The 19,315-nt window shown below is 44.5% G+C and overlaps 1 protein-coding gene across 4 annotated transcripts in view; it reads right to left on the reverse strand.

Annotated features, from left to right (window-relative positions):
- Window positions 1-19,315, reverse strand: part of BICD1 (BICD cargo adaptor 1) — a 263,812-nt gene that overhangs the window by 44,011 nt on the left and 200,486 nt on the right. For all 4 annotated transcript variants that reach the window (XM_090043335.1, XM_090043334.1, XM_090043332.1 and 1 more), the window contains exon 6: window positions 7,445-7,596. In XM_090043335.1, coding sequence (XP_089899461.1) covers window positions 7,445-7,596 — 152 coding nt within the window. The remainder of the gene's footprint in view (window positions 1-7,444; window positions 7,597-19,315) is intronic.

Raw genomic sequence — 19,315 nt, forward strand, 5'->3', positions numbered from 1 at the left:
CACAAAAGAGCTATCCCATAGCCACAAAAATGGGTAAAAAGATCTTGAGCACCTGTTACAAGTGTATCATCTTACATGTACACATGAAAAAGCACATATTAGTACAGACAAGAGACAAGACCTAGAACAGTATTCCTAACTGGGATGTCATGGTCCCCTGAGGTTCTGCGAGATCCTTTAAAGGATGCTGTGAGGTTTGAAGAGATAAATGACACGAGAAGAGATAATTGCAGGCTCAGACTTGTCCCTGCCTGGCTGCGCCCATGCACCACTGCCGGGCCCCTATGCAAGGAGGTGAGCACGTGGTCATCCCTGCCTTGCTACTCCTTCTCTCAACCTCACTGCCTGACCACTGTGTGAGGGGGTAACCACTGTAATAATTTCATTTTGAACTGGGATGCACTGAGGTCACAAAAGTTATGGAAGGGTGCCTGGAGTCTAAAAAATGATAGAACCACTGATCTAGAAACACACATGAAACACTGTAGAGAAGATGTAAGTAAAATGATATCATACGCAACATTATTCAAGTAGCCACCAAATTATGCAGCTCAGCCTGTTTTCTATGTGCAAAGACATATTTAGTGCTTTTGGTCTGCAAAATTGCTAGAACTACAATAAGCCCCATATGGGCTGCTCCTCTGTTCTGTCTAAATACCTAAGCACCACAGGGGGGCTTTCCCATGAGAGTGGTGTGGTGCTGGCCAGTTTTTTCACCATCTTCTCATGTTTCTGTGAGTGGTATGAGGTGTGTAGTCACAGAACCATGAGCTACTGCTGCTTCAATATGAAAGGTATCATTTATGAAAATGATCTTGGCTGGGATGATATAGTTGGGAATGGTTCTGCTTTGAGCAGGGGGTTAGATATGATGACCTCCTGATGACCCTTCCAACCCTAACTTTCTATGATTCTATGATCTCCTTCTATGAAAGAAGAAAGAGGCTTATAAACAATGGAAGCTTGGGGCGGGCCCCAAGGAGGACTATTCCACAATGGTCTGCATTGGCAGGGAACAGATCAGAAAGGCTAAAGCAGTAAACAAACTTAAGGTTAGCAGTGGGAATCAAGGACAACAAGAAGTCCTTCTTTAGGTAAATAAGGAACAGGAGGAAAACAAATGGGAGTATGGGGCCATTGCTCAACAACTCAGGAGAGCTCATTACTGGCACCCAGGAGAGAGCTGTACTCCTGAATGACTCTTTTGCCTCTGTCTTTCACCTGACCAAGGGGAAAACAGCACCACATAGAGTGCAGGATGAGCACGGTAGGAATAATCACTTTCCTACTATTGCCATAGAATTGGTGTATGACCAATTAAAAAAATTAGATATATACAAGTCAGCAGGACTGGATGATCTTCAATTGAGAGTGCTGAAGGAGCTGGCTAAAGTCACTGTAAAACCCCTGGCAAAACTCTTCAATAACTCACAGTACTCTGGAGAAGTCCCTGAGGACTGGAAGAGGGCCAATGTTGTGCCCACCCACAAGAAGGGCAGGAGGGAGGACCTGGGTAACTATAGGCCAATCAGCCTAACTTCCATCCTAGGGAAAATCCTGGAAAAGTTCATCAAGGAGTCTATCTGCAATAAGCTTGCAGAAGGTAAGACTCTGAATGACAGCCAGCATGGCTTCGTTGCAGACAAGTCTTGCCTTACCAACCTCATCTCCTTCTATGACCAGGTAACTCGCTATCTGGACACAAGAGAGCAGTTTGACATTGTATACCTTCACTTCCAAAAGGCCTTTGATCTCATATCCCACAATGTCCTCGCAAGAAAATTGGAGGATTGAGGGCTTAACTCCGAGACAGTCAGGTAGGTGAGAAACTGGCTGCAGGACAGGACCCAAAGAGTTGTAGTGAATGGATCTGTGTCATCCTGGCGAGAAGTGGGCAGCAGCATCCCGGTTTAGTACAGTTTAATGTTTTTATTAATGTTTCAGATGTCAGGGTGAAGAGTTCACTGGCCAAGTTTGCAGATGACACCAAGTTATGGGGAAGCATGGTCATGCTTGAAGATAGGCTACAGATACAGGTGGACCTAGACAGGCTAGCAAGTTGGACGGATCAGAATCTGATGAAGTTCAACACTGAGAAATGTAAAGTGCTCCACCTTGGGACAAGCAATCCTCAACACACCTACAGACTTGGTGACACCAAACTGACTAGCACCACGAATGAAAGGGACCCGGGGGTAATAATAGACCACAGTATGAATATGAGCCGGCAGTGCGATGCTATAGCCAGTAGGGCAAATAATACCCTGGCATGCATCAATCAATAAATCTCCAGCAAAACTAAGGAGGTGATTCTTCTGCTCTACTCAGCACTAGCAAGACCGCAGCTGGAGTACTGCATCCAGTTCTGGGCACCGCACTTTAACAATGACATGGACAAGCTTGAGAGTCCAAAGAACAGCCACCTACATGATCAGAGCCTTAAAAGGCAAGTCATACGGGGAAAGGCTGAGTGACCTGGGACTCTTCAGCGGCTGAGAGGAGAGCTGGTAGCAGCTTACTGCTGCACTAGGGGAGTACATCAAGGGCTCGGTGAACAACTGTTCCTAAGGGGAAAACTAGGGGTAATGGACACAAACTCCTAGAAGACCAATTCAGGCTCAACATTAGGAAAAATTTCTTTGCAGTCAGGGTGTCCAGCCTGTGGAATGAGCTCCTTCCAGAGGTGGTGCAATCACCTACCCTGTAGATCTTCAAGAGCAGACTAGACGATCACCTTGCTGGGGTCACCTGACCCCCAGCTATCTTTCCTGCTTGGTGCAGGGGGCTGGACCTGATGTTCTTCCAAGGTCCCTTCCAGCCCCTTATACTCTATGAATCTCTATAACTTTTGCTGAATTAAAGGGCAGCAACTGTGTATCACTAACCACATACTTTTTTTTTTAGTTTGTGGGGTCCTGGCATATTTCTGCAGTGCTTCTTGTCATATGTAGATGACATCGTAAAACAGTCTACACATTAATCTATACAGGATATTTCAGGTCATACTTTAATATATCTTGCTGCTGGGCTTTATGCAGACTTTCAGAGTGTATGGTGCAAAATCTGTCACCATAAAAACTATGTTAGCATGTTGTGCATGTAAATGGGGGGAAAAGATTATTTTCTTAGAAACAATAGGAGAATGGAGAATATATCCATGAGGACTTCATTGGGAACTTAATAAAAAAAGGCAACTAGAAGACAGAGCTGCCTCTGTGCCCTGGATGTCTGGCTGAGTCCTTACACTACTACCGGTCTTTGACTTGTTGACTGAACTACCAAGCAACACAGTTCTCTTCCCTTCTTATATTGTTGTATGATTGTCAGCTCTCACTTCATTTCCATGTACTTAAAATACTTATAAGAATATTTATGCTCCTTAAGGACCTGAGAGAAAGACAAGTGAATTCAATGGAAAGACTCCTGTTTTCTCCTGTAGGCTTTGAATCATGACCAAAATCCAGTAGAGTTTTAAAATGTGTGCTCTAAGTGGATTAGGCACCAAAGTGTAATCCTTTTCTACTCTGCTTGAGTCCATGAAAAACCATTAATGCAAAAAGTTAGTTAGTTCTCCTCCCCCTTGATAATTTTTGTGACTTAGGACTACTAGGCTACAGAAGCTGATGGTTTTTCAGGGACTCTTCTAAGGTGGAACAGAATCATATTTAGGTACCTAGCAGGTGAAATAAAATCTGACTCAGAGCCTCCTCACACTACTGAAGACAATGGAGCTGGGCTAATTGACGTTACCTGAGGACTTGGCTCCTAATTTCTGAAAAATATTTCTTATCTGTATCTGTAGGTATAATACCATTAGATTAGTGCATGATGGGGCACCACATAAAGCAGGATCCAGCAATTCATGCTGTGCTTGAAAAGGGAAAACGGGATGATTTAATATGCTGAATACACTTCCTGCCTTGGTTATTTAGGAATTCATCATATATTGTGGCAGCTGTTGGGTCTTTTAAAAACATAAAATATTTACAGGTCACCTTTAAGAAATCAGCTAAAACAGGAGTTCCCTTAAAGCCGTGGGTGAGGGTGTGGCAATGGGATTAATTATGATCCTGCTGGGAAGAACTGATTGTATAAGATGTGTGACATTTTTAAATCTATGAACGGAAAGATGATAAATGAAATACCAACAGCTGTAGCAAATAATCATTTACAGCGGAGTAAGAAATTGAAGTAACCTCATAATTACGTGTGCTGGGTTATTGCATAGTCTTGTTGACAAGTAGGTATAGATTTTTCTAATGTTAAATAATAAACTGGATGACAAGGACAAAGATGGGGTTTAAAAGATCATATTTAGTAGGGCTGTGCGAAGCTTCGGGTGCTGATTTGATTCAGAGGAGATTAAGCCTGATTCGGTGGCCAAATCTCTGAATCCAAATCGAATCAGGGGGCCAATTAAAAGGTCCAAATTGATTTGAAGCTTTCCGAATTGATTCAGAAAAGATTTAGAGAGCTTCTGTGATTCCGGTGGTCCCTGCCAACTGCAGCAGGGAGCTGGACCTGGATTCCATGCTGGTAAGTATGAGTGGGGGAGGGGGGGCTACAGGAAGGAGGAGGGACCATAGGGGGACCCCTGCCAGGCCCTATCCCCTGTCTGCTCCCCCAACCCCCAAACCTCCACCCACTCCCCCAGCCCCGCCATGGCTGCCCTGCCTGCCCCAGCTCCCAGTGCTTTAAAAAAAAGTCTCTGCTGCCCCCCAATGCCCCATGCTTCATTCTGCATGGGGGGGCTCTGCCATGAGCCCCCAACCCTCTCCCGCTCTCCCAGCCCTGCCTCTGTGGCTGCACTGCCAGCCCCAGCTCTGACCCTTTAAGAAAAAAACCCAACCCCCCCTGAACTCACCAGCTTCTTGGGGCTTCTGAGGGCTCATACAGAGCCCCTCACACAGTGCGGGGCAGTGGGGGGCATTGGGGATTGCCCCCTGCCTCCCAGGCAGGAACCAGTGAGTCTGAGGGATTTGGGGGTTTTTTTCTTAAATGGTTGGAGCTGGGGTGGGTGGAGCAGCCATGGGGGGAGCTGAGAAAGTGCAGGGAGGTTGGGGGGATCGTGGCAGAGCCCCCTATGCAGCGTGGGGGCAACGGGGGGCAGTGGGGATCGCCCCCTGCTGGGCAGCACCCAGTGAGTGGGGGCTTGTTTTTTTCAAAGTGCCAGGAGCTGGGGGAGGCGTGGCAGGCATTGCTGGGGATGGGACAGCAGACGGGGATGGGGCCTGTGTGATTTGGAGATTTCACTGATTCGGCAGCAGCTGAATCTCCAAATCAGATTTGGCCGAATCAATTTGGGACAGTGATTTGAATCACCTACTCGAATCACTGTCCCCCAAATCAGCTGAATCTGAATCTGAAGTGAATACTAGCCACTTTGCACAGTCCTAATACTTAGCTATATGAAAGTTGCAACATGGCAGAACCACTATGGACCTTTTCTAAATGCGAACAACATAAATCTAACGTTTACTTTCTACTACAAAAATGGTATAAATCCAAATATACTTATAGTTTCATAGATTCATAGTTAGTAGGGTTGGAAGGGAACTGAGCAGATCATCAAGTCTGACACCCTGTCATGGCAGGAAAGAGTACTGGGGTCAAATGACCCCAGCAAGGTGTTAATCTAGCCTCCTGTTAAAGACCCCCAGGGTAGGAGCCAGCATCATTTCTCTTGGAAGTTGGTTCCAGATCCTAGCCACCCTGACAGTGAAGTAGCGCCTCCTCATATCTAGCCTGAATCTACCCTCTGCCAGCTTGTGACCATTATTCCTAGTCACTCCTGGTAATGCTTGGGGGAACAGGGACTCCCCCAATGCCTGCTGATCCCCCCTGACTAGTTTGTAACAGGCAACTAGATCCCCCCTCAGTCTTCTCTTGTGGAGGCTGAATAGGTTCAGGTCCCGTAGCCTCTCCTCGTAAGGCCTGCCCTGCTGTCCCCTGATCATGCGAGTGGCCCTCCTCTTGACCTTCTCCATGTTGTCCATATCCCTCCTGAAGTGCGGTGCCCAGAACTGGACGCAGTACTCCAGCTGCGGCCTGACCAGTGCCGCATAGAGGGGGAGAATCACCTCCTTGGACCTGCTTGAGATGCATCTGGGGATGCATGAAAGGTGTGGTTGGCCTTCCTGACTGCATCCCCACACTGCCGGCCCATGTTCATCTTGGCATCAATGATGACTCCAAGATCCTTTTCTGCCTCTGTACTGATGAGAAGGGAGTTCCCCAGCCTGTAGGTATGCTGCTGGTTCTTCCTCCTCAGGTGCATCACCTTGCACTTGTCAGTGTTGAATCCCATCCTATTCTCGTCCGCCCACCCCTGTAATCTGTCTAGGTCCAATTGTAGCCTATTCCTTCCTTCTAACGTGCCCACATCCCCCCACATCTTAGTGTCATCAGCAAATTTGAGCAGGGTGCTTTTCACCCCCTCGTCCAAGTCACCGATGAAGACGTTGAACAGTGCGGGCCTGAGGACTGAGCCCTGCGGAACCCCACTGCCCACATCCCTCCAGGTTGAAAATGACCAGTCCACCACCACTCTCTGGGTGTGGCCCTCCAGTCAGTTGGCGATGCATTTGACTGTGTGGGTGTTGACACCACAGTCCCCCAGTTTCTTAATGAGAACAGGGTGAGTGACAGTGTCAAAGGCCTCCTGAAAGTCCAGGAAGACTATGTCCACTGCTACCCCTACATCTAAGGATTTGGTGACCTGGTCGTAGAAGGCCACTAGGTTGGTTTGACAGGACCTGCCTCTGGTGGTTGCCCCTAAGCATAATCTCCCCTGCTGGCCCCTCGTGGACATGTACCAGAATAATTCTCTCAAAAAGCTTGCCCAGGATTGAGGTAAGACTAACTGGCCTATAGTTTTCCGGGTCTTCCTTCCTACCCTTTTTGAAGATGGGAACCACATTGGCCCTCTTCCAGTCCTCTGGCACCACACCAGAGCACCACGAGTGCTCGTAAAGCCATGCCAGGGGTCCCGCAATGACCGCAGCTAACTCCCTCAGTACTCGGGTGGAGATCATCCGGACCAGCTGATTTGAATACATCCAGTCCCTCCAGAAGTTCCCTAACTAGTTCCTCACTAACCTTTGGTGTAGGTGTGCCTCCCCTGGGGTCTAATATACTGTACTCTAATATAATCATGTATAACCCTTTGCCAAGGTTACATTAACATTTCTACTTTAAAGCTTTATTTTCAGAGGTATGCAGTTTGGTGCTTTCTGAAAGCTTTAAAGTTTTGCATGTTTTGGATTATAAACCACATTCACCTTCATCTAATAGATCTCTGCCCTTGCTTGCAGAAGGTATTTTTTTAATCTCCAGGGTAGTGCATCAACAATACAGGAAATGCAGCTGGCGATACATTCCCACTCACATCACAGGTTTGCTCTTAAAATGCTGGACAACTGAAAAGAATATGGCAAACCCTTACCTGGTGGCAAACATTGCTCTCAAGGATGAGAAGGTTGCTGCATCTTCTTTCAAGGCCTTTAACTCATTTCGAAGTTTGGTCATTGTTTCAGTCACCATTGCTTTTTCATTCTCATATTTGTTCTTCAAATTAGCTAATGCCACTTCAGCGGTCTGAAACAAAGACAGACATTCATGCCTATGGGATGGGAATTTAACAACTGCTAGGTTACAAATCCACTTTTAACTTCTTCCTTCATTCACAGGGTAAAAAATTGTTCAATTTGAGCTTAAACACTTACTAAAAAAATCTAAAAAGCTTTGTTCTATAGAGCCCAGAAAACCACATAGCCAAGTAGACAAAATCAACTTAAAAACAGTGGATTCCACAGTTGTGTAAACTTTAGTACTCTCTATCAATCTGCATACTTAATATTTTTTCATAATTTTAATGAGAAATCATAATGCAAATTTAGCGTAAGTTACAATATTCTCTTAAGAAATCAAAAGTTACGAACATAACCTAGCCCTCTGTTCTCTCCCTATTTCTTCTTCCTCTGCTCAATTCCTCATTCTAGGCCCTACCTAACTTAATATTATATTACATATCAGTCTTATTATTTGAAAAAGACAAATTCCTCCATGTAGTTTGTTACTTTTATTTCAATTTTTTTCATATTACATTAATAGAAATAAAAAACATGTTTTTGTATGATAGTTTAACTAGGAGTGTAATTCATATAATTTGGAATTACTGTAGCTGAAAGAAATAAGAATTTTGCCTGTGTGTTTTTCCAGTGTCTTTATTTTGATACTTCACCTATAGACAGTTACTTTCCCTTGGTTAGGGAACAACGTAGCATTTTAAGTACTTAAAAAGCAGAGCACTTCCGCCAGGGACAGACTTACTGCCCTGTTTCACACACCTCTGCCGGAGCATTTCAAAGTCAATACAGCTGCATGCAGCATCCTCCTCTTCAGCTAGGGGCATGACAGGAGGCTATGATGATCTGTAGCTCCACTCTCCCAGTGTCACCGTGGGCACAGGGGAACTAACTAAACTCTCAGTACAGCTCTGCAGCTCCTGGTCTCCCAAGGGCTGCAGTTGCAGAGAGTGAAACTAATGGTGGTGAGTATTCTCCTGTATACTCCACCTCCAATCTCTCAGAGCGCTCTCCTGCTGGGACTAGGAGACTGAAGGCCCTGCATCCCCTGGTGGAACTAGGAGACCAGATACAGAGAGGCATGTGGGGACTGGAGGGCAGGAACCCCAGTTCTGATGGAGCGACACAGGGTCTCTAGTGTCCCAGTTTCAGAATCCAGCTGTCAGGGGTGCTCCAGGAGAGAAGAAATGGAAGAGACAAAAGAGTGCTCAACAGCATAATGCCCTGTTCTCACTTTCCTCTTCTTCTACAGAGGCAGAGAAAAAGGAGAGCACTGTGGGATGTCGGGGGACCCAGGAGTCCCTTGTCATGCTACACAGGGTATGCATATGTAACAGAGAGTACTTCCTCATGAAACTCTTCTAAATAGCACTTGCTACTTTCAGGGTTACATTTACAGCATTTCAAAGGGCATGTCAGTCTGTGCTGCTCACTCTTGAAAGCAGTTCAGCAACACTAGAAATATTTCAAATGTTATGTCTGTCTATACCCCTGGTTGATTATTTGGGTCATCCACCCAATAACAGGGAAGATAGTATTAGAAAAATGAGACAGTAAAACTACAAATATTGGTATGGAGACATGAGAAGAAAAGTTAATGGCCATATGGCATGATATCATTTTAACTCATATTTCTGAAACTTGCAAGATTTGAAATTCAGAGTCTACCTCTTAAAAAAACGGAACAAATTAAAATGACTTAATTCTGGAGAAACAGATTCACTATAATGTATTATACTAAAATATAATATATCAGAATTCTTTTCAAATGATAGTACATGCTTAGCTAATCTTTCCCTATACTTCCAGTAACTAGCTCCCATGTGGGAAATATGCAGGTCTTTAAAATAACCTGTCATTTTAGATACCTGTGACAGGGTACCATCTCCAGGGGTGGCCATGAAGCTCCTGGAGGCAAAAAAAATTCCTTTACCCTGGTCTTTGGGGCAGTCACCTTCTTCTTTCCTACCACACCTTGGTGTTGTTAGTAAAATGCAGGAGGCTGCCCTGGTCTTATTGTAATGATTAATAGGTTTGTGATTGAGGCCTTATGGGTCAATTGTGTGGCTCCTTTCCAACCCTACACCATGCCCCAATTCGCAGATGTCATCCTCATTGATGTCTTCCCATCACTCATGCAGTTCCCCTCTGGACCCTAAGATCTCTCAGTCGCTTCACTCACCCCCCCCTTGAGCTGCCAGACCCCTCAGTCTCTCACTTGACCCATCTCTGGGTTGCCACACCCCTCAGTCTATCATCCGGCCCCCCTGGGACCTCAGACCCCTTAGTCTCTTATGCAACCCCTCCCTGGGCTGCCAGGCCACTTTGGTCACTTCCTGGCCCCTCACTGGGCCTCATGCTACTCCCTTTCTTCTCTGTCAGGGTGTGGTCCCTTTGCCTTCCCCTCCACAGGGTAACCCACAAGGCATTGAGAGTGGAGGCTTTCAGGAGCTCCATATTTGCCTTTCCATGTGGTGGCCCATGCATGGCAATTCATGCTGACCAGCCCCAGTAGGGTGCAGTTTCAGACCTTACCCAGGACAAATCTCTGGTCATCCTGATTTAACTCCTGGCCTCTCCAGGGCTCTCCCCTAATATCCTACACACCTTCTGGGCTGCAGACACCCAGGCTTCCTGGCCCTAGTGCAATCTCATCTGTGGGCCCCTCTGGCTGGCTCTCTCTCAGACCCTTTCTCTCGAACCCTACTCCTCAGATGGCCCTATATCAGTTATCTTCATCCTGTGTCGCGTGCCCCTTGACCCCCTCTCTGTTGGCGATGGCCACACATGGACCTTCAGCCTTCTCATTCCAAGGCCCAGTCAAGATCTCCAGGCTCCTCAGCTCTGGCAGGGTCTGCAGTAATCTACTTCAACCTTCTGACCCTCCTCGGGCCCTGGCCCTACACAGGCCAGTTAAGACTCCGAGGTTCAGTCTTTCAGCTGTCAGCCCTCCCTCCCCTATGTGTCCACCCTCTTGAGCCCCTCCATAGTTCTCTCACTCTCTGAGCAAACTTGGAACCATCTAGAGGTCACACAAACCCAGCTCCTCTCTCTGGGCTATTTGAACCCTTCAACAGGCCTTCATACACTCGGCCCCTTTCACTGAGCTCTGGACCCAACATTGGGTCCCCAGGAACCTCCTCCATCCCCTTAGCTCCTTCCCAGACCTCCAGACTGTTTCAAATGTCTGCTATCTGCTGGCGTTCCAGAGCGGGACCCATCCTACTCCATAGATATTCAAACAGTAGCCTCCAAGATCTTACTGCCAGCTCGGCTCAGGGCCTGGGGTTGTATCTGTCTTAAGCCCAGCCCTCTTTCTGGGTCAGATGACTCCCTCTGATCAACCCTAGCCACCACTTGTAGGCTCCCTGGGTCAGTTGTGCCCGTAATCAGCTCTGACCCCACCTGCAGACTGCTATGCCAGCTGCTTCTTCTCTTAAAATAGTAGGCACCTTATGCAGCCTTCCACAATACATTCTATGAATACAACTTTAATTAGCATTAATGCTGAATGAATGTAAATCACTAGGCAAATATATGCTTTGCAGTAGTATTAGACCATTCTGATTTTGATAGGACATAGCACAGATCATCTGTTTGTATCTGTTTTTTATCACTGCAGTCAAAGATTAGTACAGAGAAAAGCAGTTAACTATCATGAATAAAAGAGAATTCTGCTCTCACGTGCCTCCAACTGGAAAGCTAAGAATCACAGGGAAGAAAGTTCATTATGGAGGGCACCAGTCATGTCCCCAAAGTTAGGGATAATTTCTGTTTTATCCTAAAAGTACCAATTCAATATCTTTGGTATGAAGAAATACATAGTATCCACACTCTGAACACCAGTAAGAAATTACTGGTGAATTCATTAAGCTGGTTTAGATGTTAAAATTATTTAAAGATTGGTTGTTCAAGAAATTTACCACCTATATCAGCCTTTTCTTTGTCCCAAACAACTTTAGTAATGGAACAGTGCAGACCAAGCGATACCTGATAACTGAAATTTTGCTTGATATATTAGAATCTCTAATGTACCAACATATTTGCATACTAGACTTCAAGCTTAAATAATTCCTCCTTAATTTACTCTCTGTGTTTTCCAAGACTCACGTGAGAGTCCCAGTTGGAAATTTATGTAGCAAAGGAACTTCATTTAACATGCCTTTAGTGTGTATCAATCTCAAGGGAAATTCCATCTCTCTTTGGCCATTTCCTCTGAGATGACTTAAGAACATTTTACAGAGTCAGCTACCCTTCCCAAAGTGATACTCACCTCTCCCTCCCACTAAAATGCACACTGTCAGATAAAAATTGAGTATAGTCTTCTGGTGTTTTTGACATGATTTCTCAAGGATCTTTTTGTTCAATATAATAGTGACAGCAAATTATAGCAGAGATAGAATCATAGTATTCTGCACAGTTTTGCCATTGTTGGTGATACTGTAAAAGAGCTGCTACATTTCACCTTAGAGTGGCTGAATTACACTGCTGAGTGAAGTGAGCTCTGTGTTCAGTTTGTATTTCAGTTTAAGTAAGTAAACAGACTTAAAACAAACACTTCAGGGTGAAAAGTACTTGCTGACTATGAATTACTGGAAGTCTTCTGGAATTTCCAAACAACAAATAAAAGCGAGTTTATACAAGAAGAGCTTCAGGTCTCTCTCTTCGCACTACATGTTAATGAAGTGTATATAATGAAGTGATGTAATATAGTTAAAATCTGCAAATCCTCTGTTCTGATAGGTTACTTCTCTGCTTTCTAAATTCAGGCTCAACGATGTAACTGTACATAGTGTTTCAATGTTCTTCTCAAGTCATCCCTAGAAGCATCAGTAAGCACAAGCACTCCATAAACATAGCAAACAAAACTAAGAAAGATATAACTTCCACTTTATTACCTCTCAGCTCCCTGTTCTTGGGGAACCCTGACACAGGACACAGACTGTCTGACTCACAAAGAATTCCCCCTCCCCCCTCTACCTAAACAGAAACTGATTAAAATGCAGTGAGAGGCACACCTAAAACCCTCCAGATAAGGGTGACAAAAGTGAAACAACTGCCCTAGGTCCCATTTGCATCTGAGATGGGACCAGATGACCATTCATTTACATGAGAGATGGAGAACAGAAAGCCTAAAGCAGAGACTGCAGTGAATTCTGGGATCAGCAAAGCAGGGGAACACTGCATGATGGGGAAGCTGTGCTCCAAATGCTAATCAACCCTCACACCCAGCTCAGCATTTTTCAGACCAGTTCTAATCTGGATTTACAAAGGATTTTTCCTCCCTCCCCCACTACCTCTAAGCAGAAGTAAGTTTACTAGGCATCTCGGGCTGTACATTCCCCGGCCCCACTATGGGAGGCCTATGTAAACTTAATTGGCTAAAACTCAGTTCCCGGGTTAGGGAATGCTGAGGCAATAGACCGAGTCAGAGGGGGTATGGACAACATTTGAACAATGGTACAGGGCTCATCATAGCGTCCAGCCCGTTGGAGCTCTGTCCACAAGTATTGTCATACTTTTCCCGAGACGACTGGTGGAAGTCCTCTCCACAACAGGTTATGAACACTCCAATAATTGCCTTCAGTCTGTTAAAAGACTATAGTAAGATCTGGAAAAGTCATGCTAAGCTGAGGCTTGTTCACAGCAAGTAAAAATCCAAAACCCTGATGCTGCAATCTGTTGTTTCTGAAGACACCAGGTGATGTCCCATCAAGTATATCTGCTATCCATAGGAATGTCAAGCTGGCTCCTAAGTAGGTGTTTCCTGAGTATCAGTCAGTTTCCTGAGACGTTCCAACCAGATAACCCCTTGTCAATAGAAAAGACAATTTGATTTACACTATTGAGAATGCTTGAAAGAAGCTGAACTGAGGGTATAAAAATCTGTAAAAGAAGCAGCAGTGTGTGTTGACACCACCTGCTTGCTTCTGGAGAGGCTGAAGGAGGCAGATCATCTCCCTTCAAAGATCGTGCTGAGAACTTTAACCTGTCAGCTTTGCAACCCGAGTACCTTGGACTGGTGAGATCCCAGCTCGCTCTCTCTTCTCTTCTCTCTCTAAGCACAGAGTTCTGAACTTGAACTGTATTAGTTAAGCTTGAGCTAAGTTTCCCCAAATACTTAGTGAAACCAGGGTATACTGTAACTGTTTGTGTTTGTTTTTTCTTTGCATATCTATTACTACTAGTGTCATTATATATTTCATCTACTTAGCAATAAATAACTTTTATAGTCAAACTGGTGGTAATCGGGTATATTTTTCCTTCTTTACTTCTCCTTTCCCACTTGCTCTGCAGCAACACTCCTTTTACCTAAGCTAAAGATCCCCGTGTAGCCCAAAAATGCTGTGGGGTCTGCTCATCAAGAGGCTAAAAGATTGGGACGTGCTGAGTTTGAAACACATAAGGGGATCAGCTTGTACAGGCTGATTGACCCAGTTTGGCTCAGACATGCCCTAATGAACTGAACGCTGGCCCATGAGGGTGTCATCTGGACACCCAGCCAGATTCAGAGGTATTCTGTTTAACTGTGTGCTTGTATCTGACTGTGGTTATTGTTGCTCTGATGAACTGATTCTTGGCATATGAGGGTGTCAGCCTGTCCATGCTGATCAACCTGGCCAGGTCAGGCGTGTCACGTTAATCTGTGTGTGTTTGTGTGTGTGACTGATTTGGGGACTGGAGGAACCCAGCCCCACTGAACTGAATCCTGCAAGATAGCTCCATTGGGGGTGAGGGCTTGCAGGGGGAGAGATACAGCTCTGTATAGAAACACAAGTAACACAAGCAGCACATTAATAGAATTACCAGGACCCTAGCCCTAATAAATGAGCATGCCCCAAAGTAGCGGGCAAATCTGGTAACAACTTAGATGATATGGGGAGAAATTCCATAAACATACCCAGAAGGGTACTAAAGTAAATTAGCAATACACACATGCCCCTTGCATTGCCTTTAGATCGGGGGTAAGTAAAACATGGCCCGGGGGCTGGATGTGGCCTGCCAGGCCATTCTCTCTGGCCCGCAGGGCCCCTAAAAAATTTAGAAAATTAATATTTATCTGCCCCTGGCTGCCTATCATGCAGCCCTCAATGGCTGGCCAAAACTCAGTAAGCAGCCCTCCGCCCAAAGTAATTGCCCACCCCTGCTTTAGATGCTACAGCAAGAGCTTGTTGGCACTGGTTACTGTATTATCTAGAGCAGTGGTTCTCACTCCTTTTAGACTCAAGGTACTTGCCATTAGACTTGTGACACCTCTTGGAAAACACCAGCTCTTTTTTAACTACAAAAAATTAATGAAGCGTTCTTTCTGTTGCAGATAACTCAGAAAGATGGCAAACGGTCAAAATGTTTTTGACATTACGGATTCCTATTTGAAATTTTTGGTTTATCTTATGAATCACATTTACACACATACCACTGCTAATACTGTGTGAAACCCCAGGAGACCCCTGAAAGGGTCTCAAGGCACCCCAGGATGCTACAGCACCCTGGTTGAGAATCACTGATATGAAGGCTCATCTTATGTGAATCTCATCAGTTAAAACTAAGACACCTAGGGTGCATCTACACAAGATTTTAGCTGTGAAGTAGCCTAATAACACTAGGCAGTAGTGCATTGGGCAAAACTCATGTTAATATGGTACTACTCAGTTAATGTCTGTAAAAACCTGTAGGCTGACTCTACTGCACAGTAGCACCAGTTACTGCACATTGATTTAGTACTTTGTTATCCAAGTCCTAAACTTAATGAGCAGTAGCTATGACACATTGATGACATGTAGATGCACCCTGAATGAAGGAAACGGGAAGTAAAGGGACTAGAAAAATACCTTGAAGAATGGGGCTATTAAAAGCCCGAAAGTTGAAACTCTGGAAACACAAAGAACATTTCCAGCACTTCACAGTGTATCAGCAAGCAATGGGTACCAGGAAAAAGGAAGACCATCAGAAGAGATGTCCTTATTTCTGACCAAAACTGGTTTCCAAGCATCTGATACTTTAAACAGTTTTCAGTTAACTCAGGCAAAGGACATTCATAGAATTGGATTAAAGAAATCTTTAGAGTACTGTTTTCCACAAAAGATGAAATGATTTGTGTGATACATGTTTAAACAACAAGTACCAACAGGAAGTCAAAACATAAAGAATTTGTGAATGGATTGAGACTGAAGAACCACTCTTGCAGGCTGCTTTTGACAGGGAGTGTTAGTTGCATACCTAGTAAGAGACCAGATCATGATTGGGATCTCAAACAAAACACTCAGAGAAAGAATACAGGTCTCCCTCGCCAACTGCAGGGGTTAGGTTCCTGAAAGTTTCCGTGGTTGGCAAAACCGTGGTTGGTAAGACAAAAGGCTAATGGGGAAAACGGGGTTAGGAACTTGAATATGAACAATAAAGGAACATACAGTGTATAAAAATTAGGGCTGTGTGAAGCTTCGGTCCTTGATTCGATTCAGCAGAGATTCGGCCCGATTTGGTGGCCAAATCTCCAAATCCGAATTGAATCAGAGGATCCCTTAATCTCTCTGAATCAGCATCGAATCTTCAATTCTGATTCGGCCAAATAGAATCACGGACAATGATCTGAATCAACAAACTGAATCACTGTCCCTGAGTTGGGCTGAATCCGAATCAAATAGCCCACTTTGTACACCCCTAATAAAAATATTTTTTTATTTACCTTTAATAGGTTAAAAAAAGGTTCACTGTTGAGTAGTGGGTCTTTTAAAGAAACTTTAGCACTTCCTGGTATACCACTCGCAACACTAGCCCTAATAGTAGCCTCACTTTTCTTCATGGTTCTCACAGCAGATTCATTAATGGTTAACGGTTCTCACAATGCCTCCCTACAGTCACCACACTCTCGCCATGTGCTAGACGATCCAACAACTCTAGTTTTGTTTCTAAGGACATCACTTTCCTTGACCTCTTCACAAATTGCTCACCTTTACCACTCACTCACGTAGAGAGGCCATGTGTAACAGGGCACTAAGGTGCCTGCTACTTGTGGAGCAGTAAGTAAGGAATCCAGCTGCGGGTTGCCCGGGTAACCGGTGGGAGTCAGCTAACCGGAAGGGGCAGGGCCTGGCTCCCATATAAACCCAAGGCGGAGGCCAGCCAGGCAGTTCCCTGCTGGCAACCGAAGGGGAAGGAGCTCTGCCTCAGTGAGGAAAAGGAAGGGGCCTGAATGGCTGAACAATGCCGTACTGGTGAGGACTCGAATGATGCTGTAGCCAATTGGCAGAGATTTATGTTATAGCCTAGGGGCTCGAGTTTTCTGTTATTGTTGAGTCAGCAGTTAAGGATTACCAAATAGGGGTGTGCGAAACAGGCCCTATTCAATTTGGATTTGACCCGAATCAGGGACAGTGATTCAATTCATTGATTTGGATCACTGTCTCTGATTCAATTCAGCTGAATCCGAATCTGAAGATTCGATGCTTATTCGGAGAATCAGCGATCTGGCCATAGACATACCTTTAAATGTTTTTTCTACATACCTCAAGGTACCAGGGACAGTTTGTGAATGCTGTGATGGTGGAGCACATGGAGCGTCCCACAGGAGTGTGTGTGGGGGGGGACGGGGAGGGGGACCTCCGCATGCTCGGCAACAAACACAGAAGTAGCGAAAATGGTATATAGAATATTTAGCGTGGATACACAAAACTGTGGTTGGCAAGGGAAACCTGTACTGGAAGATCAAGAATAAAACCTTGACAAAACGAGTAGCATTCCTGAAACTATGTGAGCCACAGAGTCCAGATTGGAGACTAGGGAGAGCAGACTGTCTTGACAGTGTGGGCAACAAGAAAAAAGACCTAACTCTGAAAAAAAGCATGAGGATCTTAAAGTCCAAAATAAATCAGAATGTAAAGCTTTATGTGCTGTGGCAAATCACCTCAGCAGAGATACAACCAGAACTAGTGGATTTACATCAACACCTCACAAGACTGGTATTCAGATCTGAGGGAAAGCATGCAATTCTTCATGACAGCCGAAGGCACTACAGAAAATAACGGAACATTGTAAGTAGTTTAATTATATAGTTATTTTAAATTCCACACTGGTTGTCAACTGTTATTATATTTGATTGAGGGAAAAATCTACAGGATTTTAGGGACCTTTAGGGGAGAGTCTCTCAAGAACCAGTTGGAAACCATGGTTGTGAAGCTGATCAGTCACATCTGAGGTACTGCAAGATGCAAATCTCTGTCCAACCTCTTGGCCCTAAGGCCCGCTCTACACGTCTAATGCACTGGATCTAATGCATGATCCATATAATCATGCCTCCTGCCATGCCACAGGTGTGGCAGAAGGTGTGATTGTGGGATCACGTATTAGATCAAATGATGCTTTATTGCAGGTGTAGGAGAAGTCCGATCCTGGGCTGCCACTGCATCAGCAAGAAGCAGGCACCCATGGTGGGGAGCCCCCTTTACTGAGGGGGCTCCCAGCCCTGTACTTGACAAGAGTTCATTCACCTGATCAGGCTCTTGGTGTAGTTTATGCACCCCAGAGCCTTGGGGATCATGGCAGCCATGGTCCCTGGGGCTTAGAGGTTTCATGATGGACATGACACACCCTTGTGGCTGGAAGTCCTGTCAGCTGAGGGGGCTCCCAGCTGCAGGGGAGGCCCTACTATATGTGCAAATTAAAGGTTGACCACAACCAGCTATAAAATTAGTACACATTTTCAAGGTCTATCTTTATAGCTGGTTGGAGCTTTTTATTGCGTGGTAAATACTTTGCACATGTAGATGGTCTTAAGGTAATTGTTCAATTAGCCAGTTTATTGTGCGATACTTGTAATGTGTAGAAAGGGCCTAAGCGATCACCAGTTATCTACTTTGACTCTTTTTCATCATTCTGTTTACTGCACAGCTGCTTTTCTAGCCCCAAATTTTCTACAGTGGCTTAAAATTTAAACCCTTCTGCAAGCTTTACTTTCCTTCCAGTTTAGACAAGTTTCAAGACACCTTTATACATTTAAAAATGTCTTGTTACTCACTTCACATTTTACAGTAAGTGTGAAGCAAATTGAGTGAGTGATAATATCATTGCTAAAAAGGTGTAAAATGGTATTTCACTTTTCACACACAAAAAGCACAACAGGGGACCAGTTATTTTCACTACAAAAAGTACTTGGCACTTGACAGACTATAGAGTCTTTTGGTCCTACCTGATACTCAAAATAAAAAACCTCATTTCTTTTATCTGCCTTAAACTCACAAGCTTTTGGTCTAAATTTCAGGCCTTTTAATTTTTTTCATGCCCTCAAGGTATTCCACCAAAGCTTCAGCATTTTGTCATTTGCCTCAGTTGCAGAAGCTGGGGGATCACGGTTTCAACCACCAAAGATGTGTGAGTGATACTGATTAGACTACTGATTACCTGATAGAGACTATTTTTAATCACGAAAACTCAGACTACCGAATTCCACGCTGTAGTCAGGAGTCCCCAATTTCTTTTATTTTTTATATAATTAAATTTCTATACTATTCAAAATGAAAAATCAGAAAAACAGCTGATTTAGTTTATAATTCATATAATTACTACTGCTTGACATTTTTAAAATTTCATTTGTTCTGCTTTCCAAAACTAGTGCTGATACAGGTAATTGAAGCCATGAATAAATGAGTACATGAATTAAAACAAAGAAAGTTAGCTTTTATTGTCCGTTGGCTTTTTGAGAAAGCATGGCATATAAACCAAATACATAAATA

This window comes from Crocodylus siamensis, chromosome 4, assembly GCF_052110815.1.
Source record: "Crocodylus siamensis isolate JL-2025a chromosome 4, ASM5211081v1, whole genome shotgun sequence".
In the NCBI taxonomy this organism is placed as follows: Eukaryota; Metazoa; Chordata; order Crocodylia; family Crocodylidae; genus Crocodylus; species Crocodylus siamensis.